The sequence below is a fragment of the Sus scrofa genome, chromosome 1 (assembly GCF_054392235.1).
Source record: "Sus scrofa isolate SSC_HxYL_T2T_F1_AM1 chromosome 1, Sscrofa_HxYL_maternal_Yorkshire_Landrace_v2.0, whole genome shotgun sequence".
In the NCBI taxonomy this organism is placed as follows: Eukaryota; Metazoa; Chordata; class Mammalia; order Artiodactyla; family Suidae; genus Sus; species Sus scrofa.
The window spans coordinates 284,521,663-284,549,657 of NC_139383.1; the positions used below are offsets into that span (position 1 = coordinate 284,521,663).

The 27,995-nt window shown below is 54.2% G+C and overlaps 1 protein-coding gene across 8 annotated transcripts; it reads left to right on the forward strand.

Moving 5' to 3' along the window:
- The first annotated feature begins 219 nt into the window (after positions 1–219).
- Positions 220–27,967, forward strand: AIF1L (allograft inflammatory factor 1 like). 8 transcript variants are annotated; one of them, XM_003353688.5, is made up of 6 exons: positions 820–972; positions 1,190–1,251; positions 12,941–13,007; positions 15,897–15,938; positions 19,331–19,493; positions 24,970–27,967. In XM_003353688.5, the coding sequence occupies exons 1-6, from the start codon at positions 942–944 to the stop codon at positions 25,055–25,057; spliced, it is 453 nt and encodes a 150-aa protein (XP_003353736.3). In that variant the 5' UTR covers positions 820–941; the 3' UTR covers positions 25,058–27,967. The 8 variants fall into 8 exon arrangements, with proteins under 8 accessions (XP_084855294.1, XP_084855302.1, XP_003353736.3 ...); XM_084999197.1 differs by lacking the exon at positions 15,897–15,938; XM_084999159.1 differs by lacking the exon at positions 1,190–1,251.
- The last annotated feature ends 28 nt before the right edge of the window (positions 27,968–27,995 follow it).

A 27,995-nucleotide genomic window follows, 5' to 3' on the forward strand; every position in this document is an offset into this window, starting at 1 on the left:
GGGATCCTAAACCCACTGAGTGAGGCCAGGGATCGAACCAGCATCCTCATGGATACTAGTCAGATTTGTTACCACTGAGCCACACAGCAGAAATTCCTCTTTAATTTTTTTTTAATTAAAGTATAGTTGACTTGCAATGTTCTGTCAATTTCTGCTGTACAGGCTTCAACTTTCTGACTGTTCTCTTCTGTGAAGCGCAAATGCTGAGTCCAGTGTCACAGAGTTTTGAAAACTCAATGATGTAGCGCATATAACCTGTGTTGATCAGGCCAAGTGCCTGGCGTTCAGTGAGGACTTAAGTACGTTTTATTAACGAAGCGCTAACTCATTCTGATTTCAAGTGTCACTGATACTCTTGCTGCAGTTTGTCATTACGCATTTCCTTCATATTTTTATATCTGAAAGTTTTTATATCTTTCTTTCAAGAGTTAAGAATAGAGGCTGGGAACACAGGCCTCCCTTCTAGAAGACCGTAGTAACTTTACAGCCCCGGTTGGGTAAGAGCTTTACCCCGTGCAGCCGCGGTCTGCGTTTGATCTTTACAGCCGCCCGATGAAGGGCATACTAAGATCGCCCCGGTTCTGTTTTGGGGGAAACCGCGGCCCGGCGCGGCGGGAAAGGACTGGTCGAGGTCCCGGGAGGAGCGGAGGGAGGTGCTCACGGGCGGCCCCTGCGCTGTGCATTTTCCGCGTCCTCCAGCAGAGGGGCCGGCCGGCGGGCTCGGCATCCCGCATAATAGCTGCTTTGATGCTGGCGGCGGGGCGGGGAGGGGAGGGGAGGGGGGGGGAGGCGGGCCGGGAGTGTCCGGCCGCCCGCGCCATCCCTCCGCCCCTCGGTCCCGCCGCCACACGCCGCGGGAGCTCGGACCAGGCGCCTGTCCCTCCTCCTCGTCCCTCGCCGCGGCCGCGAAGCCCCGAGCCGGCGGGAGCGCGGTGCACACCATGTCGGTCGCGCTCAGCAACAGGTTCCAAGGTAGGCACCGCTGTTCCCCCGCCCCCGCTGTCCCGCGCCCCTGCCCCGTCCCCCGTCTGGCGTCCCGCGCCCCCTGGCCGGTCCCCGACGTCTCCCGCCCGCCACCTGTGCGCACCGGGCGGTCCGCGGGGTCTGCGGCGCGCGGAAGCGGGCGCGGGCGAGCGCACGCGGCCCGGGGAGACCCCAGCTTCCCGGGCCGCCTCTTTGTCTCCTCCAGGAGGGAAAGCGTTCGGCTTGCTCAAAGCCCGGCAGGAGAGGAGGCTGGCCGAGATCAACAGGGTAAGCGCGCGCCGCCGCCTTCGCTTTTCCAACTCCGCCGCCGCCCAGGGCAGCTTGCCAGGGGCCCCCAAAGCTCCCAGCGCCCGGCGTGTCCCACCTCTGTCTGCGTTCGCCTGCGGCGAACTCAGCCGCTCTTCTTCCCCCCGGGCTTCCCCCAATTTCCTCCCTCCAGCTCTGTGCCTCCAGGTAGGTCCCCCTCCACCCCCTCCATCACCCTCCGGTCTCGGGTTGCAAGTTGTTACGCTTAGACCAGGGAGGTAGGGCCCTTCCAGGAGCTCTGATGCCCGCCCCGCCCTCCCACCCACCCCGGACTCCCCAGGAGCCCGCGGGGACCAGCTGCAGGAACTTGGCCTGGGAAGGACCCCTGATGTCTCTGGGGAGTCCCCAGTTTTCCAGCGAGGAAGAGAAGAGAAGCCCAGAGAGGCAAGGTGCCTGGCCTGAGATGGCACAGCAAGTCCAGGCTGCTGTTAGAACCCTGGGCCCCCAGATTCATCTGCCAGGGCTCTCTCCACCACCGAAAGTGGTGGCCTCTTGCCTGCCTGCCCCAGTCCCCAGTCCCCCCAACTCCTTCTCACTTCAGCTTTTAGGAAAGGTTGCCTTAGAGACTGGGTGCCTTTCATCCTGATCCTAGTGAATTTCTATAAAGAAATCCTTCCCGCTGTTGTGAGACACACAATGGGACTTCACAGACCTTTGCGAAGACTATTTAAATTCTAGAAGATAAGGAACAGTGTCAGGGTCTGCCTGGATTGGCCAAAACTCAAAGGCAGCAAGGTATAGAAGACCTCTTCTCAGATCCGGTCTCCATCATGTACCAGCTCTGTGATCTCCGGCGAGGAAGTCTGGTCACCTAGCTGGGTCACTGCAGGGGCTCCATGAGGGAGGCCAGGTAGTATACTTGGTCCAGCGCCTGGCACGAGAGGAGACCTCCCTGGATTCCTTCCTGAGGGGGATGTCTCCAGATTCCTCCTAACTGGTTGCAGAGGCGTGCCCACTGAAACAAGGCTGGACACTGCCCCTGCTGGCTTCCCCGGGATACCGGGCACCCGAGCCCAGCTCAAGAGTCCGGAAGTGGGCAGCTGGTGAGGGGCAGCAGGGTCCTGGTAGAGGCTGTATGGAGGCGGGTCCAGGGGCTGCAGCGTACAGTGGTGGTGTTAAGTCTTGCTGGGGGCTCGCAGTCTTGATTCCCTCTTTGATTTTCTTGGACTGCCTAGAACCAGGCAGCTTGCCTGATTTCATTCCACTGGCTATAGGAATCCAGAGGGCTCTGGGGACCCCAGAGTGATAAACGCTGGCCCCTTCCTTGCCATCCTTACCTTGCCTCGTGGTGCCATCTTGAGCACAGCTGAAAGGGAGCCTGGACGTCTGGCTGGGACTGTCAGGGGTCCAGGCTACCGGGCTCCCTCCCAGTTCACTCTGCAGCCAGCCTAGTCTTGGTCTTGGCTGCTTTTGCCCTCTGGACGGGAGCCTGGAACCCTGACCTCATACAGTCCCCTGGGCTGCTCAGCCGGCCAGGTTCCAAGCCAGTTGAATCCACCCACAGCCAGAGGACCCTGAGCTGAGACAGCTGGGGATGGGGTAGAGGTGACTAGTTGGACAGAGCAAAGGAAGGAGAGTGTGTGGGACTTTCCATGCCAGCCCTGCCCTCGGGGGGTGGGGGCAGGGTTATGTGGGGAGGTGTGCTAAGCCAGCTTTGACCCAGAAAGGGGAGGGGCTGTGGCTCTCAGGGACCAGTCTGGACCATGCTGAGACTGGGGAAGGGGAACAAGAGGGGCTGTGTCTAACCACCTCAGGACCCCAGTGCTCAGAGAGGGCAAGCAGTGGGCCAAGGTCACACAGAAGCCAGTGGCAGCGCTTCCGGTCTAGCGTCCTTTCCCTGCCTGGATGCTACTCTGAGCTCGACTGCGTGAGCCCAGGCTGCTCTAGGGCTGCTGGGACCCGAGCTCTGGGCTCCTGGAGGAAGGAGGCTCCAGGATCAAACTGGAAGCTTGAGCTGTTTCCCGGCACAGGTGGCCCCACTGGAGTCTAGAGTCGTAGGGGGTGCTCACTGGCTCTGTGACCTTGGGCGAGCCACTTGAGATAATAGTAGGTTCGCTGTGATTTTTCAGCAGAGATAATCTATGCAAAAGTACAGGAGCGCTGACTGCTGTCGTGATTGTTATCATTGATTTGTTTGGAGCTTAAAGGTGGAAACCCAGGGCCAAGGTTTGAGATGGGCTGGCTGCTCAGCTTGGACCAGACCCCTGTGTCAGGCAGAATCTTATCTTCTGCTGCCTGAAATGGGAGCAGTGTCCCCTGCTCTGCTCTAAGTCCCTATAACAATCAGTGGAGGTAGGAGTTCCTGCTGTGGTGCCACAGATGGGCGGCATCTCTGGAGTCCTGGGACACAGGTTCGATCCCCAGCCTGGCACAGTGGGTTAAGGATCCAGCGTTGCCACAGTTGTGGCGTGGGTCGCAACTGTGGCTCAGACCTGATCACGGGCCTGGGAACTCCATATGCCCTGGGGTGGCCAAAAAAGAAAAAACAAACAACCAACATTAGTGGAGGTGAATAGACCGAAGCTTCTTGCAGACTCTGAGGGTCACTGTGTTTGAGAGTCTGGGTCAGTTTCACTCATGGCCACAGCGGAAGTTCTCTGGGGTCGGCAGCTTCTAGAGGGGACCATGCTGGCAGCCTGGATGGCCTCCCTTGGGGTGCAGCATCACTGCCTCACTGGAGCGGGGCTTCTGGGGGCTGGGCTGAGCAGAAGCCGGAAGGCGTAAAGGACACGGCTCAGTGACTCACTGCATATGTTTGGGCACCGCTGTGGCTGCTGCCTGGGGCAGAGCCCAGCCTGGCTTCGAGCTCTGGGGGCCTCTATGGGCCAACAGTTCCTCTGGGGCCTTTCTCCCTGCCCTGGGGTGGGCCAGCTTCCAGGGGGCAGCAGGGGAGCTCCGCCTTGGCTATTGTTATTATAAAGGATTCTGGAGTCAAAATAGGAGACTTGGGTGGACCTAGGGGTCCCAGGAGAGCTGTATGAAAATGCCCTTTTTTGGGGGTTCACTCTAGTTGTTGCTGTCATTTTCTGAGCACTTGGCATGTGCCAAGCAGTGTGCCAGGCGTGCTTCAGACAGTATCTTGTTGGATACTTACTCCAACCCCGCGAGCATCTGTTCTGATTTTATAGGGAACGAGACCAAAGGGGCTGAGTAAATGCCTGGCTTTAAACAGCCACACTTGAACCCAATCTCTGAGCTTGATTGGGTCTCCTCTGTGGGCACCCACCCCACCTCTGTGCTGTGTGTGCGCGCGTGTGCATGCGTTCTCTGCGCTACTGGAGCAGGCAGGACCAGCGCGGGCCTCCTACTCCCCCTGCATAGCTGACATTCCCTGCTCCCTGATGGCATGGCAGGTGACCCCGGGCCAGCCAGATCCAGCCTTATATGGCAATGGGACAAATTCTCTCTGGCTTCCCACAAGGTCAGTGGGAAGCAGTGGGGCTGGGTGGGCGCCTCTCAAAGTGCCTTTAGCCTTGGGATGGAGCAGGAGCCTGGAGGATGGGGACGCTGTGGCTTTTGCAGTGGCCAGAGGCCAGGGTCTTGAGCAAAATGACATGCGTGGTGCCTTTGCTCTGGGCTCAGCGCTTGACATGCTTCGTCGCACTGACTTCTCTCAGTGGAATGCTCGGTACACGGATACGCAGCAAGAATCTGTAAACACCCCAGGACGCAGGGATTATGAGGCCTCCCATTTTAGAGATGAGGAAACAGAGGCTCAGCCAGGTGAAGTCACGCAGCCAGGAAGTGGCAGAGCCGGGATTCTGTCTCCAGTCACTGCCCACAGCCTGCCCTGGCCCCTGCCCACCAGGTGGCCGTGGCCTCTCTGTGACACAGGCCTCTCTTGCTTATGTGGATAAGGATCTCTGGCTACTGTCCCGCCCTCTCAGCCCTCCTGGGTCGAATGAAGGGCACTCAGCGTTCCCTGTCGCATTTTGGCGCCTTATTTATTTCACAACCCATGTGCCATCTGTGCTGGGAAGACGTGGGCGCAGCAGACTGGGTATCCTTGCCCAGAGCTGGGGGAAGGGTACTTGTCCCCGGTCCCTCCCCCAGAAGCGGGGGACCCCTGAGACCTGACCCGGGCACTTCTCAGGTGTGTCTCTTTTCCTGTGTACTGGCAGTGCCGCCCTGTCTCTGCCCAGGTGAATGTGCCCAGCTGGCATCGCCAGGCACCCATCTCTCTTGCTCTTCCTTAATATATTATAAGGGAGATGGTGATAAGCAGCCACGTGAGCCCCCCGAGGATCCAGTGTCCGCACAGGGCCAGCCAGTCTTGACCTCGGTGCGGCCATGTCACGGGAAGCTAGAGATGGAATTTCTGCAGAGTCTGCTTCATTTGTGTAGTCGGTGGGTGTTTTTCTTCAGCTGCCCCATCTACTGGGGAGGACGCAGTGTCCGGATGAGGCCTCAGGGCTGCCGTGGGGAATGTGAGCCTGTTGTCCACGTGGGTGCACGTTACAGGCTCCTGCTACACCACAGGCACGGAGGCTGGGCGTCTGTGGCCTGGTTCTGGCCCTTTAAGAGCCTCTGGGTTGCATCAGAGGCCACAGGGCCGGGCACGGTGTTGCCTGTCCTTGGGGTTTTTGCCCAGGGCTTCAGCCACCAGCACCTTGGATGGCTTCCAAGATAGTAATATCCGCCTGCTTCAAAATTCTGCTGCAGCTGATACCTAAAGATGAGCCTGGAGGGCCAGGAGCAAGCATCCGTGAGCAGGTGCTAGAGGTACCATCCCAGAAAGAGAGTTAAGCCGAGGTGGGGCCGGGGAAAGTGGGCTGGTGGCGAGGATCCAGAGGCCAGGACACAGCTGGGGCTGCCAGCCTGTGCTTGTTTGCGAAAGAGCCTCTCCTGAGTGTGAGTGCTTGGACAGGGCTCCTGAGGGGTAGAGGAGGCTTCTGATGTGCATGGGAGGTTGTGGGTGACCCAGAGAGACAGCCGTGGCTGTGACCTGGTACAGCTGGAGCCACCATCCTCTGGGGCTGAGATGGGCGCCTTCTGACCCCGTGGATGACCCGTCACTGCCAGCTCGGCCAGGTGTCCAAGGACCAGAGGGTCCAGGCTCACCAGGAGGACTTCGGGGGACAATAGGGACAAAGAAAACTGTGGCTGGGTCTTCTGTACCCTTCCTGTGCTCAGTGTGGCTTGAGTTTGGGCCATGCAAACACATGGTGATAATTGCTACCCCTTAGGGAAGCATCCCAGGAGCCAGATTCTTTCTGCAGTTAGCTTATTGACTCTTTATATCAACCCAATGAGGAGGTTCTGTCATTAGGCTTCCAATTTACAGAGGAGGAAACAGAGGCCCAGAGGAGTCAAGCAAGTTGTCCAGGGCCACGGAGCAAGTAGTTGCTGGAGCTGGGATTTGAACCCAGGCAGGCCAACTCAACCTTCCTGCCCCATCCCTCTCTGCCTTCGGGCCCTGTACTTGGAGGAAAGATGATTTTCTCAAAACCTTGCCCTCTGGGGCCTCTGTTTCCCCAGCTGTTGAACCAAGAGGACAGGCTGGATGCTCTGAGGTGTCCCTTCTGGGTTCTGAGACTGGGTGGCTGTCATAACAGCTCTGCCACCACCCCAGGCCTGGCCCTGGGGACACTGGCTTGAGGAGTGACCCGCCTGGTTCACAGCTTCCTGTTTTTGAGCCTGGGCTCCTCCCTGCTTGCTTTTTCTGGCTCTTTGCCAGGAACTGACCAGGCCACCAAAGCCTCTAGCCTTGCCCCTCTGCTCGTCACTTGTCACTCTCAGAGCCCAGGGGTCCCCGTATCGCTCATAGCCAGAGGCCCTGACAGCAGTTTCTACAGCACGACAAATGTGCCTTTGGGGACAGTGGGCTGGAGTTGTGGGGGGACTAGTGTAAACCATCCATGCACACCCCACCCCCTTAGGGGGCTAGAGAGTGGTTCCCAGGCTTCTGGAATAACCCTCTGCAGCTGCCCAAGAAGAAAGATAACTCCCAGTATTGACTTTCTTTGCCCAGAAACCTGTGGCCGGGCCTTGTTTGTGGGCAGGGAGGGAGCTGGGATGGTGAAGGGAGCTAGGCCTTGAATTGTTAAAATGCTGCGCTCTTCAGGAAGTTGAGCCACCTGTCTGGGCCTCGGTTGTCCCATCTGTCAAATGGGGATCCCCAGAAAGGGGAAAGAGGAATCAGGAAACTGGGGGAAGGGCTTTCCTTCCTAATCTGTTCAATAGTCAATGGCATCTGAAGGATGAGCTCTGGGGGTTATAAGTGGATCGGACATATGTAAACATTAGACAATAATAGTAATAAATAGCTAACATTTATTTAACATTTACTGCGTGCCAGGCCCTGCATTTAGCACTTTACACGCATACTTACTTACATGGTATAATTCTCAGGACAGGCCTATGAGGTAGATGTTTTGATCCTTCCTACAGATGCGGAAACTGAGACACAGACAGATGAGGTCATTTTTGCACAGCCCTCGGTGTGTTCAAACCTCCGCATTCTGGCTCCAGCTTGCCCTCTTCTTTTGTTTTTTCTTCCAAACATCTGGCGTGACCTCTAGCTCCATCCCCTCTGCCTGGGGGTGCACATTTAGGGCAGCCTTGAGTACTGGAGCCTGGACAGACAAGGTACCTGCCCAGTGGGCGTGGCTGTGCTGCAGTGGGCGTGGCTGGGCAAGGATATGGGGGATGGACGCCCGGAGGGAAGAAGCTGTGGGCTGTGCTCGAGCAGGAGCAGGAACCGAGAATCCAAAGCTCGGAGGTGGGTTGGGAGCTGGCAGCTGAGAAGGGAGCTCCTGTTCCTGCCACCCGGCTGCCAAAGGTGTGGTCCACCCAGCTGCCCCAAGCCTGGAGTCAGCAAGGGCTGGCGACCCACGCATGAGCTGGTCAGCTGCTTCTCCCACCCCTGGTCACTCTGTGGCTCAAGCATTTGTCACTTTTGGCTCTAAGGAAAAATGCGATTCCAAGCTGAGTCCTCTCCAGCCTCGGTCACACGCATACACAGATGCCTTTGCAAAGCTGCCTTTCCATGTCAGGGGAAGAGTGGAGAAAGCGACGGGGGCTGAGTGGCAGTCTTCTCTGTTTACTCAATGTTTATCGAGCACCTACTAGATGCTGAGCACTTCTGGGTGCTAGGCATTCATGGGGCAGAGACAGTAAACACATCCTCCTAGAACCTGTGACCAAGGACCTGCATCCTCCCAGCATCCTTCCAAAACCCACTTCCTTGGGTCACTCCTACTCCTGGCTGTGTGCACAGAGGGAACTCCAGCAGCCTGTGCCATGGAGTTTAACCCCAGCTCGGCCACTTGCTAGCTGTGCTGCCTTGATGAGTCAGTTGTTTATCCTGAGTCTCAATTCATTGACCTTTTTTTTTTTTTTTTGCTTTTTAGGGTTGCACCCGCGGCATATGGAGGTTCCCAGGCTCGGGGTCTAATCAGAGCTGTAGCTGCCCACCTACACCACAGCCACAGCAACGCAGGACCCGAGCCTGTGTCTGTGACCTACCCCCCAGCTCACGACAATGCTGGATCCTTAATCCACTCAAGCGAAGCCAGGGATCGAACCCGAAACCTCATGGTTCCTAGTTGGATTCATTTCCGCTGTGTCGCGACAGGAGCTCCGAGCAAATATTTATTGAGTACCTACTACGTGGAACCTACCAGGGGGAGACCGGTAATGGACAACACCCTCAATAAGCAATTACAGGCTGCCGTGTGGATTTGATCCCTGGCCACAGGCGTGGTCAAAATAATAATAATAATTAGCAGTTACATCATCGATTGTGTTAGGAAATGGCTCACCGCTTGAAATATAAGGTGTTATTTTAAGGTGGATTGAAAGTGGAGGCAGGGACTCCGGTGGGCAGAGTGGACAGAGTGGCCTCGCTGGGAGGGTGACAGTTGAGTAAAGACTTGAAGGACGGGACATGCAGATATGTGCGCCCCAGGTGGGGACACAGCTGGAGCCACAGTCCCAAGTTGAGAGTATGTCTGGCATGGGAGGGGCAGAGAAGGGAGGCCAGGGTTGCTGAGGCACCCTCCCCAGGGGCGAGGGGTGGGGAGCCGGGGGACACACGTGAAATAGCGTGTTAGATGGTGATCAGTGCCTGGCCCAAGGTCAGGTCCACGGAGGGGTGTGGTTATTAAGCTCTCTACCCATCCAGGCTGAGCTCTTATCTGTGTTTGTCTGTGTCTGCTTTGCCTCCAAGACCAGGGAGCCGTCCTACCCTTGAACCCTATCTGCCCGGATCCCTAGAGGTGGTCAGTGTATAATTACAGACAGGTTCCCGTGCAGGATTTCTAGGCAGGGGCGTTAGGACGGCTTCCAGGTTTCTGCCCAGAAGTTCCCAGATGTTGGGCTTTGCCTGTGCTCTTCTGCCTCCCTAGAAAGGTTTTCCAGTTCCTAACATGGTAAAGTGAAGGGAGCATAGGACAATGTGGGAAGCTGGATGTAGGCTGAATGGATTCCACTTAATTCTGAGATGGTGAGCCTCCTACTTTTAAAAACATCCTTTCCTGATATTGAACTCATGGCACCAGTCAATGGGCATTATTTAAAGTCTTTTTTAAGGCTGCGCTTGTGGCATATTATTAGAGCCGTAGCTCCTAAAATCCTCATTGCCTTTTGCTCCCTAAAAAGCAAAAAAGGAAAAAAAGAAAAAAAAGAAAGAAAGAAAGAGATCATGCATTGAATTACAAACACTTATTTACATGGAGTGTTCCAAAATTTGGAATTATTTATTTATTTTTAATTTTGTTGTTGTTGTTGTTGCTATTTCTTGGGCCGCTCCCGCTGCATATGGAGGTTCCCAGGCTAGGGGCTGAATTGGAGCTGTACCCACCGGCCTATGCCAGAGCCACAGCAATGCCAGATCCGAGCCGCGTCTGCAACCTACACCACAGCTCACGGCAACGCCGGGTCGTTAACCCACTGAGCAAGGGCAGGGACCGAACCCGCAACCTCATGGTTCCTAGTCGGATTCGTTAACCACTGCGCCACGACGGGAACTCCCAAAATTTGGAATTAGAAAACATTTTAAGCCCCTCAGAATTAATTTGTAAGACTTTTTTTTTTTTTTTTTTTTGGTTTTTTAGGGCTGAACCTGTGGCATATGGAAGTTCCCAGGCTAGGGGTCAAATCAGAGCTGCAGCTGCCAGCCTGTGCCACAGCCACAGCAACTCAAGGTCCCAGCCTCATCTGCAACCTACCCCACAGCTCACAGCAACGCCAGTTCCTTAACCCACTGAGCAAGGCCAGGACTCGAACCCACAACCTCATGGTTCCTAGTCGGATTCGTTAACCACTGAGCCGTGATGGGAACTCCTCCTTTTTATAACAGGAGTTGGCATGGTTATAATAGCGAAAACATTCAAGAGAATGGCAGAAACCCCAAGGTCAGCGTAAGGATTACAATCTCTGGGAAGGAAAAGAGATGGATTAGGGAGGAGAAGCAGAGGCCTCCAGACTGGGTGTTAGTTAAACCTAGGTAACATTTAACATCATTTCATTTTATTTATTTACCTGTTTTTTTGGCATGTGGAAGTTCCTGGGCCAGGGATTGAACCTAATCCGTAGCAACAACCGGAACCCCTGCGGTGACAAGCCTGGATCCTTAACCTGCTGCGCCCTGAGAGGACTTCTAATGTCCTTGTAAACAGGGACTTCCTGTAATTTTAGAATAAGGACCTCGTCTTACTCGCCTTGGTCTCACTGCTTCCTTGATGCCTAGAACAGCGCAGTGTACTCTGTGGTCCCTCAAAAATTGCCGAAGGAATGGAGGCGTCATGGCCACGTCCAGCTGGAAAACAAGATCCGGGGTGGGGTGAGAGGATGTGCAGAATCTGGTGCCGGGACGGGAACACACCCTCTGCTCCTTCTTCCGAATGTAGGTCCTAAGGCCACCTGAAGTTTAGCAACAAGGGAGTTCCCGTGTGGTGCAGCAGAAACAAATCCGAATGGTATCCATGAGGATGTGGGTTCGATCCCTGGCCTGGCTCAGTGCGTCAGGGATCCAGCGTTGCCATGAGCTGTGGTGTAGATCACAGATGCGGCTTGGATCCCGTGTTGCTGTGGCTGTGGTGTAGGCTCGGCAGCTACAGCTCTGATTCAACCCCTAGCCTGGGAACTTCTATATGCCATGGGTATGGCCCTAAAAAGAAAGAAAGAAAGAGAAAAAAAAAAAAAAAAAAAAAAAAAGGATGAGAACAAGGCAGGTAAAATACCTGCCACTACACCTGGCTTAGCAGGTGCTTACTAATTGTTAGGGGTTTTTTTTTTGCCTGGAGGTTCCCAGGCTAGGGGTCGAATCAGAGCTGTAGCTGCCGGCCTACACCAGGGCCACAGCAACTCGGGATCCGAGCCGAATCTGCAATCTACACCACAGCTCACGGCAACGCCAGATCCTTAACCCACTGATCAAGGCCAGGGATCGAACCTGCAACCTCATGGTTCCTAGTCAGATTCGTTAACCACTGAGCCACAATGGGACTCCTAGCTTTTTTGTTTTAGAGCCAGATGAGTCCTTGCAAATGCCCATCTTTTTTTTTTTTAAGGCCACACCTGCGGCATGTGGCAGTTCCCAGGCTAGGGGTCGAATCCGAGCCACAGCTTGCCCACTGATCCTTAACCCACTGAGCAAGGCCAGGGATTGAACCCCCATCCTGACGGACACTGTGTCGGGTTCTTAACCCACTGAGCCATAACGGGAAGTCCTATCTGCCCATTTTTAGGTGTCAGGGTTAAAGATGCAGGCTCTAAGTCAGTCAGAGCTGTGTGGAAGTTCTGGCTCTGTGAACCTCAGTTTCTTGATCTGTAAAATGGGAGTAATAACAGTTGCTACCTCTTGGGCCCCCTGAAAGATCAGGTTGGGTCACGTGGGAAAGTGCTTCATTAAGGGGCTGCTCTCCCATCCCAACCTGGACTCGAGTCCCTCTAAGGGGAGGGTGGACCCTGTCCTACAGGTGATGACCCAGGTGAGAGGACAGGTGACCTCTCATATGTGCAGTGATTTTCTGGCCAGAGAGAAACTGTGACCCCTGCTGTTTATTGAGCTGCCAAGACTCATACATATACTCTCCTTAGCTTCTCATACAAACTCTGGAAGAAGCTATGATCATTATACCCATTTGGCAGATAAAGGAATAGAGATTCAAAGAGGAGTTCCCAGGTGGCCTAGTGGTTAAGGACCTGGCATTGTCACTGCCTTGGCTCTGGTCACTGCTGTGGCTTGGGTTTGATCCCTGGCCCAGGAATTTCCACATGCCTTGGGCGAGGCAAAAAAAAAAAAAAAAAAAAAAAATTTCAAAGAGGAATCCATTTGCTCAGAGTCACATACCTAAGAGGTTAATGCTGGAACCAAGCGGCTGTCTTTAGGGCTCATGGCTTCATGGATCCTGGAGCTGGGGTGCCCTGGGCGGGGGGGAGCCCAGATCCCTGTGCCCATAAATCAGCCTGAAGATATTCCATCTTCCAGAGCAGAACCTCTGGCCCCACCCTGAGCTGCTGAGCAAACTTCCCACCCACAGGGTGGGCTCTGCAGGTCTGCCTCTGCCGGTTGACAGGAGGCCAGGACCAACACCGTAGCCTTGTGCCCTGCCCGGCCACCTGGCGGGCGAGGAGAGGTGGCCCTGTGTACAGGTGAGGTCTGCCTGCTGACTCCTTGCTCAGCGCCGTCCTCTCTCCCCTGTAGGAGTTTCTCTGTGACCAGAAGTACAGTGATGAAGAGAACCTGCCGGAAAAGCTCGCGGCCTTCAAAGGTGAGCTAGGAGAGCCGGATGTGCCTCAGCCCCTCCCACAGGGCCAGCGGCACCCCTCTTTCATCCAGAGCATCTCTCTTCCTGGCTGTACCAGTCAGGGGGCGCAGGCCCCTCAGCCCTCGCCTGCAGGCCCTGGCCTGCCCCTGCCCCTCGATCCCCTCCGGCTGCCCGGCAGGGCTCAGGTTGGCTCCTGCCCACCGCTGCCCGGGCCCTGCTGGCTCCCGGGGCCCCAGCACACAATCGGCTCTTTGTAGCAGCCGTTGCCTCTCCCCCTCCACCGTGGAGCGTCTCGGGGGCCCCTGCAGAGAATGGACGTTTGTGTCGCCACAGTGGGGCAGGGGGCAGAGTTTCTGCCCATTGAATCCCGGCAGCACGGGATGAAAAGAAAACAGGGCCCGGGAGCCCGCGGGGAGGGGGCGGCATAAAGGTCCCTCTGTTCCGGGCCCTGGCACTTGGTTCCCAGCCAGCGGCTCAAAAGCAGAGTTCCTGTGCACATAAGGAGCGGGACAGACCCACCTTTCCTGCCGGGGGAATGCACTCGGGGTGCAGGAGCCCGGGCACACTGGGGGACCACAGGAACATCCTCCGAGCCGCGCATCCCCACCAGGGTCTTGGCAGCATGGGCATCCTGCCTGTTCCAGGGCCAAGAACCTGCTGGTGCTCTTCGGACCACTTACAGCTTAACTCCCCTTAGACAGGACACCCGTGGCTCAGCATTTGCTGAGCGCTGACCTTGTGGTCAGCTGCGATCTCCCTGCAAGATCCCAATCAAGCTGGGAGGGAGATGGTGCAATTAGCTTACAGATGAAGCAACTCAGGCTCAGAGAGGGCAGGTCATCTGCCTGGGGTCACACAGCTCACTTATGGCCGAGGTGGGGCTTGAATCCATGTTGATCTCACTCCAAAGCCCCTGCTTTTTTTTTTTTTTTTTTTTTTTTTTTTTTTTTTTTGGTTTTTAAAGCTGCACCTGCAGCATATGGAGGTTCCCAGGCCAGGAGTCCAGTCAGAGGTGTAGCTCCCAGCCTACACTACAGCCACAGCAACACTGGATCAGAGCCATGTCTGCAACCTACACCACAGCTCACGGCAACACTGGATCCTTAACCCACTGAGCAAGGCCAGGGATCGAACCTGCGCCCTCATGGATGCTAGTCAGATTCATTAACCGTTGAGCCACGATGGGAACTCTCCGAAGCCCCTGCTCTTAACTGTTACACAACAGTGCTTTTTACAAAAGAGAGGAAGGAAAGAAGGCAGGAAGGAGAAATGAAGACACCCCCCACCCCACACCTGTCCCCTGCCTGATCCCTCTGCCCCTCCCCTTCCCTGTGCAAAGGAGGAGCGGCCAGTCCATTCCCTTCCTGCTGGATACCAACAGGGTCACTCTTCAGCGGGGGCTCTGAGAGGGGGACAGAGGTCTCAGGGGTCTAATGTCTTCTTTGGGATGTAGGATTGGGTCCATCCTGGGACCACAGGACGTTACCTTGGAAGTGAAGGCACCGCCCAGGTTTCAAGTCATCCACTCATTTGATCTTATGAGGCACTGGGCCCTTTGGGGCCTGGGGACACGTCAGGGAACACTCGGGGTGGCCGCTGTCCAAAGGAGCCCTTGTCTTCATGGGGGAGGGGCGGTGCAGGGAGCAAGGAAGTAGGAAGCCGGTCAGATGGTAGTAGGTGCTTTGTGGGGGTGACGGGGTCCAGTGAGAAAGGCTGGGGGAACACTTCAGGCGGAGGGGGCAAGGCTGCAGCAGGAGCAGGGGGACAGGCCAGGAGCAGCACGACCGAGGAGGGAGTGGAGGGGATGGTGGGAGGCGCAGAGGCTTGTGAAGGAGCCTCAGGGGTCTCGGGGAGGACCTCAGCTTTCTCACGATGGCTGCTCCGCGCAGAATAGACCCTGAGGGGCCCACTCGCCCGTGGCACGGGTGACCGGCCCAAGGCCACATGACTTGCGGGTCCTGCCTGTCACTGCTCTGTGTCTTGCTCATTTCTCGCTGTGGGAGGTCCCCTGGACCCCCGGGACCAGGGAGGTTTAGCTTAGAGTCTGTGTGTGAAGTTTGCAGGGTGGGTCTGTGTCCCCCGGGGCCCTGTGTGTGCCATTGCGGTCAAGGGCTGGTCCGTGAACGTTTCTCCTGAAAGAGCCTCAGATTCTCAGTGGTGCCCATGACTCCCGAAAAGGTTCAGAGCTCCAGGGTCATCTTTTTTTTTCTTTTCTTTTCTTTTTAGGGCCACACTCACAGCATATGGAGGTTCCCAAGCTAGGGGTCGAATCGGAACTGTAGCTGCTGGCCTAGCCACTATCACAGCAACACAGGATCTGAGCCGTGTCTGTGACACCTACACCACAGCTCACAGGAACGCTGGATCCTTCACCCACTGAGCAAGGCCAGGGATCGAACCTGCATCCTCATGGATAGTAGTCGGGTTCCTTAACCACTGAGCCACGACGGGAACTCCTCTAGGAACTTCTTAAATTAGGGGTTCCCACACTGGGCTGCCCATCAGAATCACCCGAGATACTCTGAACACACACCAATTACTGCCCCCAACCCCCTCCCCCCGCCAGCTTCCCAACCCCCCCCCTTCCCAAACCCCCCAGAGCGGTATCTCCAGGGCCAGGCATTGATTCTAGTCACTTCGCAGCCGATTCAGACACAGCCAGCCCGTACTGGTAGGGACTTGGGAGGAAGCAGCTGCCCTCGGCAGAGGGTCAGACCCTTTGGGTGAGGGTCTCGAGTGGGATGAGGCAATGGCTGAAATGACAGGACCTGTGTCAAAACTCCCCCAGGGTGAGGGAGGCGTGGGCTTCCTGAGGACACAGGCGGGTGTCACAGGAGAGTCATGGGGACCCTGCCTCAGAGCTAATGCCGGTGTTTGCTCTGTGATTTCCAGAGAAGTACATGGAGTTTGACCTGAACAATGAGGGCGAGATCGGTGAGTGAGGCCTCGAGTGTGCTGGGGGGGTTGGGGGGGGGTTGGGGGGTGAGTGTCCACCGAGCCTTGTGGACCCACCTGTATGGGTGAGGGGCATGGGGGCTTCTCATAAGTGTGACAGACCCCCACTGGAGCTTTACCAAGGTGACCTTGAGCCCATCTGCCCTCTACCCTGGATCCCCTGCCCCCCAAGTCTTCCTGATGCTTCCCTCCCCCCACCCCCCTGCCCACACCCCAGCCTCCTGTCCCAGGTGCTCCCAGGACTCAACAGCCCAGGGCTGAGATGCTCAGGCTGCTGCCGGGCTGGCCCAGGGGGCCGGTGTTTCCTTTGTCCCCAAGCCTGTCCTTCCATTTGAACACTGTCCCGCAGGTGACAAGTGACTTCCATGGACATTGGTTCTCTCCTCCAACAGACCTTTATTGTGTCCTGCCGTCCAGGCACTGAGAGTGACAAATGCCTGCTCTGTGCCACGTATGTGCAAGACCGTGCCCTGGAGTTCCCGTTGTGGCTCAGCGGTAACAAACCCAACTAGTATCCATGAGGATGTGGGTTCAATCCCTGGCCTCGCTCAGTGGGTTAAGGATCCAGCGTTGCTGTGGCTGTGACGTAGGCTGGCAGCCGCAGCTCTAACTCAGTCCCTAGCCTGGGAAGCTCCATATGCTGCAGGTGTAGCCCTAAAAGGCAAACAAACAAACAAACAAACCCCCCAAAAACCCATGCCTTGATTTTTACCAGTAATGCTATGACATGGTCAAGGCTGGTTCACTTGTTCCCATTGGACAGATGAGGAAACCGAGGCCCAGGAAAGAGAAATGACTTGTTTGGGGCATGTGTTCATTAAGTGGCAGGTCAGGGTCCAGAGCGCAGCCTGCAGTTCCTAGTAGGTTCTCCCTCTAGCATTTCTCTCCTTCCTCTGTCTTCTCTTGTTTTTCTGCTTTTTGAATGTTTGCATCCTTTTTTTTCTTTAGAAAAAAAAATTGGGGGTTATCAAACGAATACATTAACACCCTAAAACGTCTTGGAAAATACAACAAAGCACAAAGACAGGGATACATCTCCCCACAATCCCGCCTTCCAGAAATAACTTCGAGAAAACATTTTGGTTTCTGTCCTTCTAGTCTGCGTTCTAATCACAAACGCCGTTTTAGAACCTACTTTAAAAAAAAATACTGTCTTGTTAGTATTTTGACATATGATTAACTTTTTTGAAATAGAATTAATGGCTACATAATATTCCATTGTGAGGACGGACGAGAATGTCTTAGTCTCGTCCATGGAGACCGTGTCCGGTTCTAACTGTGATTGATAATCCTGTGACAAACGGCTTTGTATATGAATCGTTGTCCTCATTTTGCTGATTATTTGTGGTTTTTTTTTTTTTGTCTTTTTGCCTTGTCTAGGGCCACTCCCACAGCACATGGAGGTTCCCAGGCTAGGGGTCGAATCGGAGCTGTAGCCACCAGCCTACGCCAGAGCCACAGCAACACGGGATCCGAGCTGCATCTGCAACCTACACCACAGCTCACGGCAATGCCGGATCCTTAACCCACTGAGCCAGACCAGGGATTGAACCCGCCACCTCATGGTTCCTAGTCGGATTCGTTAACCACTGAGCCACAACGGGAACTCCTATGATTATTTGTTTAGAGTAAATCAGCAATTAGACATTCTGGGTCAAAAGCTTTTGAAGCATCTTGCCAAATCGCCTTCCAGAAAGGTCTTGCCAGTTTAGAGTCTGGCCAGTGGTGAGGGGGAGACCTTTCGCTTCTTCCTGTAGAGGGCTGCCCAGCTTTCTTTGAAATGTCCTGGACATCTTGGCACCTAGGCATCTGGCACCAGTCCTGCCCGCCCAGCCTCTCGGGTGAGCTGGCCCACCACTCCCCTGGCCCTAAACTTGGCCCTCTGCCCCACCCCCACTCCAGCCCATTGTTCATGGAACAATCTGAAGGAAATTGCCTCAGATCTTGGGAGCCCAGAGGTCAGAGGTAGCAGTAGAGTGACTTTGGTGCCTCCCTGGTTTTCCTTGAATTTTGCTCTTTTGTTGGTTTTCCTGCTCCTCGGGGTATTTTTGGCACCTTCTCCCTTACAGGGAGGTGGAGCCCAGGACTGCGGGGTGGGGGTGGCAGGTGGGGAGACGCTGGCACTGGGCGCCTAGGAGAGCAACTTCCGATGCCTGGGTCAGGCCGATCCCTGATCCCACCTCACTGGGCCATGGCTTTTGGGGTAGCTGAAGCCATGGGCAAAAGCAAGGCTGAGTTACTGGGCACTTGTTGTGTGCCAGGTGCTTCTGGTCCATCCTCATTTTATTTTGTATTTTTATTTATTTATTGATGTTCCCAGGCCAGGGATCAGATCTGAGCCACAGTTGAGACCTAAGCCGCAGCTTCAGCAATGCCAGATCCTCAATCCACTGTGCCATGCTGGGGATTGAACTGGTGTCCCAGCACTCCCAAGACTGCTGATCCCATTGTGCCACAGTGGGAAGCCCCATCCTCTCTCTCTCTCTTTTTTTTTTTCCTTTGCTTTTTAGGGCTGCACTTGCAGCGTGTGGAAGTTCCCAGGCTAGGGGTCAAATTGGAGCTGCAGCTGCCAGCCTACACCACAGCCACAGCAACGTAGGATCCAAGCCACAGCTCATGGCAACGCCAGATCCCTAACCCACTGAGTGAGGCCAGGGATTGAACCCACATCCTCATGAATACTAGTCAGATTCATTACCGCTGAGCCACGACGGGAACTCCCCCATCCTCATTTTAAGTGATCCCACTGACCTATCTTATCACTGATGGGAGTAGGGGTTCAGAGAGGTTAAGTAGTTTGCCCCAGGTCCCACAGCCAAGAATAGCAGAGCTGGCTTCCACCCCAAGTCTGTCTGACTTCAGAAGCCCACATCCCTGGGCGTTCCTGTCGTGGCGCAGTTGTTAATGAATCCGACTAGGAACCATGAGGTGGCGGGTTCAATCCCTGGCCTTGCTCAGTGGGTTAAGGATCCAGCGTTGCCGTGAGCTGTGGTGTAGGTTGCAGACGCGGCTCAGATCCTGTGTTGCTGTGGCTCTGGCTGGTGGCTACAGCTCCGATTCGACCCCTAGCCTGGGAACACTCCATATGCTGCAGAAGCAGCCCTAGAAAAGGCAAAAAAGAAAAAAAAAAAAAAAAAGAAGAAAAGAAAGAAGCCCACATCCCTAACCACTGGTCCATCCTGCCTCTGAAGAGAGGCGGGGGGGGCGGGCTCATTCTCCCCGGAGGAGAAGGGCCACTGACCGAAGCCTCCGGGGAGGGGCTCTCCTGCCGGGCTTCTTCTGGGCATGGGGTGCTGGAGGGGAGCGTGGCCAGCTTCCCAGGGGGCCCAGCAGCCCGTCTGCACTCAACAGAGCTGCTTTGCCTCCGGCAGACCTGATGTCTTTAAAGAGGATGATGGAGAAGCTCGGGGTCCCCAAGACCCACCTGGAGATGAAGAAGATGATCTCGGAGGTGACCGGTGGGGGCAGCGACACCATCTCCTACAGAGACTTTGTGAACATGATGCTGGGAAAACGGTCCGCTGTCCTCAAGCTGTGAGTACCCCCCGCCTCCCCCGGGGCCTCTAGAGCCAAGTCATTGTGTGTGAAGAGGCCCCTGCCAGGAGGTAATTCACTGTGTGGCCAGCTGGGCATGATTCTTAATTTCGCTCACTCGATTTTCTTAGCTGGCCAATGGTCACGTTAACTCGCAGGAGAGATTAGGCTGTAGCAGAACGTGGTAGACTCAGCACTGGGGAAGTGGCATCCGTGTCGGTGACAGTGACGGTAAAGGCACCAATGAAACGTTCTGAGCCTCTGTTTCCGCCTCAAGTCAAAAACCGGCTTAGAGTTTCTGCTTCGGCATAGTGGGTTAAGGATCTGGCTTGTTTGTGTGGAGGTGCTGGTCTGATCCCTGGCCTGGTGCAGTGGGTTAAGGATCTGGCTTTGAGGCAGCTGCATGTAGGTTGCAGCTCTGGCTCGGATTCCATCCCTGGTCTGGGAACTTCCATAAGCCTTGGGTGCAGCCTAAAAAAACAACAATAGGAGTTCCCATTGTGGCTCAGGGGTTAACGAATCCGACCAGGAACCATGAGGTGGCGGGTTCGATCCCTGGCCTTGCTCAGTGGGTTAAGGATCCGGCATTGCCGTGAGCTGTGGTGTAGGTCGCAGACGCAGCTCGGCTCCTGTGTTGCTGTGGCTCTGGCGTAGGCTGGTGGCTACAGCTCCAATTTGACCCCTAGCCTGGGAACCTCCATATGCTGCGGGAGCAGCCCAAGAAATGGCAAAAAGACAAAACAACAACAAAAACCGGTTCTAAAGGGAGGTAGCATGGAGTTTCCCGGTGGCCTAACAGTTAAGGACTTAGTGTTGTCACTGCTGTGGCTCGGGTTGCTGCTCTGGCATAGGTTTGATCCCTGGCCCGGGAACTTGTGTATGCCTCGGGCCTGGCCAAAAAATACATAGAAAAAAGGAGGTGGCGTCCAAGTCCTGATGCTATTTCTTTTTTTTTTTTTTTTTGTCTTTTTGTCTTTTTTGTTGTTGTTGTTGTTGTTGCTATCTCTTGGGCCGCTTCCGTGGCATATGGAGGTTCCCAGGCTAGGGGTTGAATCGGAGCTGTAGCCACCGGCCTACGCCAGAGCCACAGCAACGCGGGATCCGAGCCGCGTCTGCAACCTACACCACAGCTCACGGCAACGCCGGATCCTTAACCCACTGAGCAAGGGCAGGGACCGAACCCCCAACCTCATGGTTCCTAGTCGGATTCGTTAACCACTGCGCCACGACGGGAACTCCTCCTGATGCTATTTCTTATTACTGAAATGACTTGGGCAAACTGCTTTCAGCCCCTGAGCCTCCGTTCCTTCACCTGTAAGATAGAGAGAATCATAAATACCCTGCATGTTGTCCTGAGGGTTAATGAGATAACGCATATGAAGGGTCTAGCCCAGTACCTGGCTGATGGCAACCACCTGGTATGCGGCGGCCCCAAATCACATCTCATGGGTATTTCTGTGCTAGAGAGCAGCAGAGACATTCCTTGGAGAGTCTCACAGTATTTGTTCACGCTGTCACCGACACTCACTCGGCTTTCATGAAACAAGATCAACTTTTTTTTTTTCCTTTTTCAGGGCTGCACCTGCGGCATATGGAAGGTCCCAGGCTAGGGGTTGCATCAGAGCTGCAGCTGCCGGCCTGCACCACAGTTCATGGCAATGCTTCACTGAACGAGGCCAGGAATTGAACCTGCATCCTCATGGATACTGAGTTCGTTTCTGCTGCGCCACAATGAGAACTCCTCTTTTTTTTTTTAATTTTTGAACTTTTTTCTAAAATTGAAGTGTAGTTGATTTACAATATCGTGTTAGTTTCAGGTATACAGCAAAGCAATTCAGTTATACATATATTTTTTTCAGATTCTTTTCCATTATAGGTTATAAGAAGATATTGAATATAGTTCCCCGTGCCTTACAGTAAATCCTTGTTGTTTATCTATTTTATATGCAGTGGTGTGTAAGACTAACTTTTTCAAAGGTACACATGTAAAATACGCCTGTCTCATTTTACAACGGCTGAAGCTGGGCGATCTGCTTGGGAGCCTGCAGTTCGGGCTGGTCGGAGAATTTAGTGTGTCGTGGGAGGGGGCAGGAGGGGCGGTGGCAAAACCATCCAGGTCAGATCACGCTGCACCTGAGAGGCCGGGTTGGTAGCAATGAGAGTGACAATGCTATTCACATGACACCTAAGATTTAGTGGACATTTCCTGGGTATTGAGCACTAGCCTGTGTGTTGACTCCTTAGATTTATCATTCATTAATTCAGCAAATTATTTATTGAGCACCCCCTATGAGAATAAGCACCACTTAGGCTTGGTGCTGGGGACACGTGTATTGTTTACATTCTTTTTCTTTTTGGCTGTGTCTTGGGGATATGGATGTTCCTGGGCCAGGATCAAACCCACACCACAGGAGTTCCTACTGTGGTGCAGTGGTTTAAGGATCTGGCATTGTCTTTTATTTTTTTTGTCTTTTGTCTTTTTTTTTTTTGTTGTTGTTGTTGTTGTTGTTGTTGCTATTTCTTGGTCCGCTCCCGCGGCATATGGAGGTTCCCAGGCTAGGGGTTGAATCGGAGCTGTAGCCACCGGCCTACACCAGAGCCACAACAACGCAGGATCCGAGCCGCGTCTGCAACCTACGCCACAGCTCACGGCAACGCCGGATGGGTAACCCACTGAGCAAGGGCAGGGACCGAACCCGCAACCTCATGGTTCCTAGTCGGATTCGTTAACCACTGCGCCACGACGGGAACTCCTTTTTTTTTTTTTTTTTTTGTCTTTTGTCTTTTTTTTTTTTGTTGTTGTTGTAGGCATTGTCTTTTGCAGCAGGCTTGGGTCACTGCTGAGGTTCAGGTTTTATCCCTGGTCGGGTGCAATGAGTTAAGGAGCCGGTGTTGCTGCAGCTGTGGCATAGGTCACAGCTGTGGCTTGGATTCAATCCCTGGTCTAGGAAGTTCCATATGCTGTAGGTGTGGCCAAAGAAACAAACAGAACCCCAGCAGTGACAACACTGACTCCTTACCCGCCAGGCCACCAGGGAACTCTGAATTGTTTACATTCTAATGGAAGGAGACAGACAAAAGCAAAACAAAACAGGAGTTCCCATTGTGGCACAGCGGAAATGAATCTGACTAGGAACCTTGAGGTTGTAGGTTCGATCCCTGGCCTCGCTCAGTGGATTAAGGATCTGGCATGGCTGTGGCTGTGGTGTAATCTGGTGGCTGTAGCTCCAATTAGATCCCTAGCCTGGGAACCTCCATATGCCGTGGGCGAGGCCCTAAAAAGCAAAAAACAAAATGAAACAAAACAAAATTCCAAAACACAAGATTTCAATAGTATGTATGGTACAAAGAAAAATCAGGTGGGCAAGAGGAGCAGAGAGTGGTGGGATAGCGGGCAGGGGGATCTCATTGTGACAGTGACATTTGACCAGAGCCCTGAGTAAGGGAGATGTGAAGAGATGAGCCATGTGAAGTCCAGGGGAGAGCATTCCAGGCAGAGGAAGTGGCAAGTGCAAAGGTCCTGTGGCAGAATTGTGCTTTTGTGCTCAAAGAATAGCACAGAGGCCAGTGTGCCTGGAGTTCAGGGTACAAAGGATGAGTCTGCAGAGATGGGCAGGGGCCAGGTGATGTGGGGCTTGCAGTCCAAGGTTGCTATAGCATTTTTTTTTTTTTTTTTTTTTTTTTGCCATTTCTAGGGCCACTCCCACAGCTTATGGAGGTTCCCAGGCTACGGGTCTAATTGGAGCTGTAGCCGCCAGCCCACACCAGGGCCACAGCAACTCGGGATCCGAGCTGCATCTGCAACCTACACCACAGCTCACGGCAATGCCGGATCCTTAACCCACTGAGCAAGGCTAGGGATCGAACCTGCAACCTCATGGTTCCTGGTCGGATTCGTTAACCGCTGAGCCACGACGGGAACTCCTACTATAGCATTTTGTACTAATGTGTAAGGGTGGCATTGGAGTACTCTAAGCTAGGAGCTGACTTTTAAAAGGCCCCTCCGACTGTGGTGAGGGCAAGAGTGATAGCAGGTAGGCCAGTAGTAGGAGGCTTGGGCACTTGTGCAAATAAGAAACGAGGTGGAGAGGAGTTCCCCCTGTGGCAAAGCAGAAACAAATCCGATAGTATGCATGAGGATGTGAGTTCGATTCCTGGCTTCCTTTGGTGGGTTGGGGATCTGGCGTTTCCGTGAGCTGTGGTGTAGATCACAGACATGGCTTGGATCCCATGTTGCTGTGGCTGTGGTGTAGACTGGCAGCTGCAGTTGTGATTTGATCCCTAGCCCAGGACCTTCCATATGCTGTAGGCACAGCCCTGAAAAAGGAGAAAAAAAATTTTAAAAACCCCAAGAAACCAAAAAAAAAAAAAAAAAAAAAAAAAAAAATCAGGCTGTTCCCCTGTGGTACAGTGGGTTAAGGATCTGGTGTTGTCACTGTAGCAGCTTGGGTCTCTGCTGTGGTGCAGGTTCTATCCCTGGCCTTGGAACTTCCATGTGCTGCAGGGGCCGCAAATAAAAAAAAAATAAAAATAAAAATAAAAAATAAAAGAAGAACGAAATGAGGCTGCAGCGGAGGTGGGCAGGAGCTGTTGGAACCGGGAGTGATTTGGGAGGTAGAGCTGGAAGGATTGCTCAAACGCTCAGATGTGAGGTTTAAAGGAAAAGGAGTCTGCTGGTCTGGCTTCTGAGTTCACCGAGGAACGCTGCTGTTGGCTTTGAGCAAAGAGCAGCGGGGAAGGTGGGAGTCGAGCCCAGGTTTTGCTGTGTTGAATGGGAAGTGCCCCTAGACATCCAGGGGGAGAGGTTGAGGAGGGAGCTGGATGTGCAGATCTGGAGCCCACAGGTGAGCCCCTGGTGGGCTGTCCCACTTCGGATGGGATTCACAGCTAAGAAGAGCCCACCCAGGGAGTGGCTGCACTGTCGCCTGGCACAGCTCCAGGATGTCAGTGCTTTCATCATCCCCGCTTTCAGCTGGAAATGCTGAGCATCGGTGGACTCGAGTGTCTTGCTTGGGTCCCCAAAGGAAGGAGTAGGGCTGGGATTCAAATCCAGGCAGTTTGCCCCCAGAGCCCACCCTTTGAGCTCCCATCCTCCGCTCGCCAGGCTTCACTCTCAGAGCAGTGGGAGGTTTTTGAAGATCCGAAGGAGTTTTGAGCAGAACCATGGCCTAGCCTAGGTCTGCCTCCTCCAGGCAGCGTGGCCTGGGCAAGGAGCATGAGCAGAAGTCAGAAGTCTGGGGTCTCGTCCTGCCTCGACTCTGAGGAGTCACGTTGCTCCTTAGCGCCTCAGTGTTCTCCTCTGTAAAATGGGACAAGCAGCCTCTCTCACGGAGCTGTCACCCCGGGCTTTTGGGAAAATCTCGCTAGAGAGTGGATGCGAGGGCGAGATGCTAGGGCCAGGAGGGTCTTTTTCTGGACAAGGAAGGAGTCCTAATTCTGCTTTTTGTTTTTTGTTTTTTTTCCATCTCCAAACCAGAGTCATGATGTTTGAAGGAAAAGCCAACGAGAGCAGCCCCAAGCCAGTTGGCCCCCCTCCAGAGAGAGACATTGCCAGCCTGCCCTGAGGACGCCCCCGCCTGGACCTGCCCCGCCCTCCCCTCTCCTCTTCCTCCCCTCTGACCTCGCCGCCCTTCTCGGCTCATTCCGATGTGTCTTGTGTGTTGTGTTTGGTCGTTGTGCCTTTGTTGGCTTGTTTTTTCATCAACAGAATCAGTGATCTCTTTGTAAAGCACAAATCATCTGCCTTAAGGGGGCTCTGCCCTCTCTTCCCTCCGTCTCCCCTCCCTGTGCAGAAGGGCTGACATTAAACCAAAAACTGGAGGGGGCGAGGCCAGGACGGGGTGGGGGGGGCACCCAGAAGCCCATGATCCCCGCACTTGAAGCTGGCACTGTCCATCCTTCTACGAGATCTCTGAGTTAAGTTCTGGCACCTGGCCTGACCCTGGTTTCAGAAGACCCTGAGTCAGAACAGGGCTGAAGGGCCTCGTTAGGGTTTCCAGTGCTCTCGGGCAGACCAGGATGTGGCCATGCAGTGCCCCACCTCCACGGCTGGTCCCCCCCCTCAGTGAGGGGAAGGAGAGGAAGAGGGGGGCTTAGTAATTCGAGCCCTTCAAGAAGGTTCCAGAGGAATCCTCTAGCCTTGCCCCCGGCCGCAACTTTACAGGCAACTCAGAGGGAAGGTGCAGGCCCCTCCCCGCTGAATCTTACTGGGGCAGCAACCGGCTTCAGAGGGCAAGAGGAGCCAGGGGCTGTGGGTAGGGGGTTCAGCTCAGTCTAGTCTCACCTTTTAAGGAGGATGTTGAGGGCAAGGGGGTAGGAGAATGAGGGCTTAAATGCTCGTGGCAAAGAGGCAGCACCACGGTTAGGCCAGGAGCTGAGAAATAAGTTGCCTTTTGATCCCCATCTGCTTGAAACCTGCCTGTGCTTCCATTTGCCTTCACACCATTCATTCATTCCGTCTTCATTCCGTCTTTGTTCACTCAGTCATTGAACAGGTATTTATTGACAACCTATTATAAGCTTTAAGTCCCTCCACTTTGTCCTGACCTGTGCTGTGTCCACTGTCTCTCTGATTGATCACTCTGTTTCCAAGTCACCCAAAACCTTGAGCTTAGAGATTAGACCGGGGTCACCTGTATTTTGTTTTGTTTTTGTTTTTTATGGATTAGGGTTTTAGAGCCCTGATCCACCCTGCAGTGTGGCTGGGCCAGGCCTCTCAGGTCACAGGTGAGAAAACTGGGGTGGTCCACAGGGATTCAGTGCCTTGCCCAGCGTCAGGGGTTTCTCTGCAGATAGAAGATCTCATGTTCCGATGGCCTGGCCATGCCTCATCTCTGCCCTGGGCCTCCTCAGTCAGCGAAGAAAACAGGGGAAGGGAGGGGCAGTCTCCTAGGTCAACCCTTGAGGGAGGCCCTGGGCCAGGACTCAGCCTGCCCAGTGCCTCGGAGGCAGCATCAGGGTTTGGGTAAGGGCTAGGGACTGCATCTGCTGTTCTGCTTTCCTTAGAGCTTCTTGGTTGCCCACCTCTCAGAACTCAAACAGGAGAGTGCCCCCATCTTGGCTAAGCAGGGACCCCCGCCTTGACCCCACTTGTATTCTGGAGTCCCTTCCCCTGCTCGCTCAGGACTTGGATGCGCTCATGCTTTGAACATATTTATTAAGTACCTATTACAAGCCAAGAGCTAAGAACCCAGGAGTGAAATGGACAGACTCATGGAATTTAGAGCCTCGTGGGGACGTTGGACCCAGGCGACGATGAGTGAGATGAGGGGTAGGAAAGAGGAGGAGATGGGGTGACTGCCTTGCAATCGTGGCCACCTAACTGGGCCCAAGGCTGGGCAAGAGTCTTGGGGAAGCCTGCGAAAAACCTTAAGTGGAAAGGTCTGGGGCTGTTGGGAGTTGGAGCCCGTGTGAGCTCCCCGTGGCTCCTTTAATCCATAATCAAGGGCCCGAGGAGCTGACTTTACAGCAGCGAGAGGGAGTGGAGTGGGTGGGGGTGGGAAGAGAACCAGATGGATTAATTTGCTGGTCTCAACCAGTTCAGAAACAAGATTATTTGGCCGTGACGGGCTGATCTTCAGCCTAAGTAAGCTACTTCAGATGCGTAAGCCTAGTTGAATTTTAAACCCCAGCAAAACATTCCTCCCTGTAAATGTAAAATCTCACCCAACTCGATCCCCTGCCTTCCTCTCCCTCCCACCTTAGATGAGCAACTGCCTGTTTCCACCCCTTCCCACTGCCTCTCCTCTCTGGGACTGGCTGACACCTTAGAAAGGTTAACGCCTTCTTTGACTGCCCATCATAGTGTATCTGTGCCACTCAGCACAGAACCAACTAGGCTTATCTCAGCGGGTTCCCAGGTTTACAAGACTGCAGGAAACCTCCTAAGGAGAGGAGAGCAGGTGGGCATGTCCCCAGCTGCTAGAAAGGGTGGGAAAGCGTCCTCATTGGATAGGGAGTGTCCTGGGAAACCCCCTCGGTTCCTTCACGTGTCTTGGAACTCAGCTCCTGGGTCTCAAGAGTGGTCCCTGGAAAGGGTGTGTGTGTGTGTGTGTGTGTGTGTGTGTGTGTGTGTGTGTGTGTGTGTGTGTGTGTGTGTGTGTGTGTGTGTGTGTGTGTGTGTGTGTGTGTGTGTGTGTGTGTGTGTGTGTGTGTGTGTGTGTGTGTGTGTGTGTGTGTGTGTGTGTGTGTGTGTGTGTGTGTGTATTTCAGGTTGTGGCCATTAGCTCTAGGACTCTTATTTTTCTGGCCATGGGCTCAGCTTCTTAGAAGTTCCGCTGTTTCCTCTCTGAAAGACCAAATCTAACTAATATAACCAGCAACTTGGGGGCTGCCAATATGGCTTCACCCCTGCCATTGGAAAGGAGGGAGTGTATGGGGCAAATTCAGGTGGATGCAGTATGTGTGTATGTATGCATGTGAGTGTGTGCGGTACCAGATATCTCTACAGAATGGAAATAAAACAAACTTATCAACGTCTTGATTGGTGTATTTTGGGGGTGG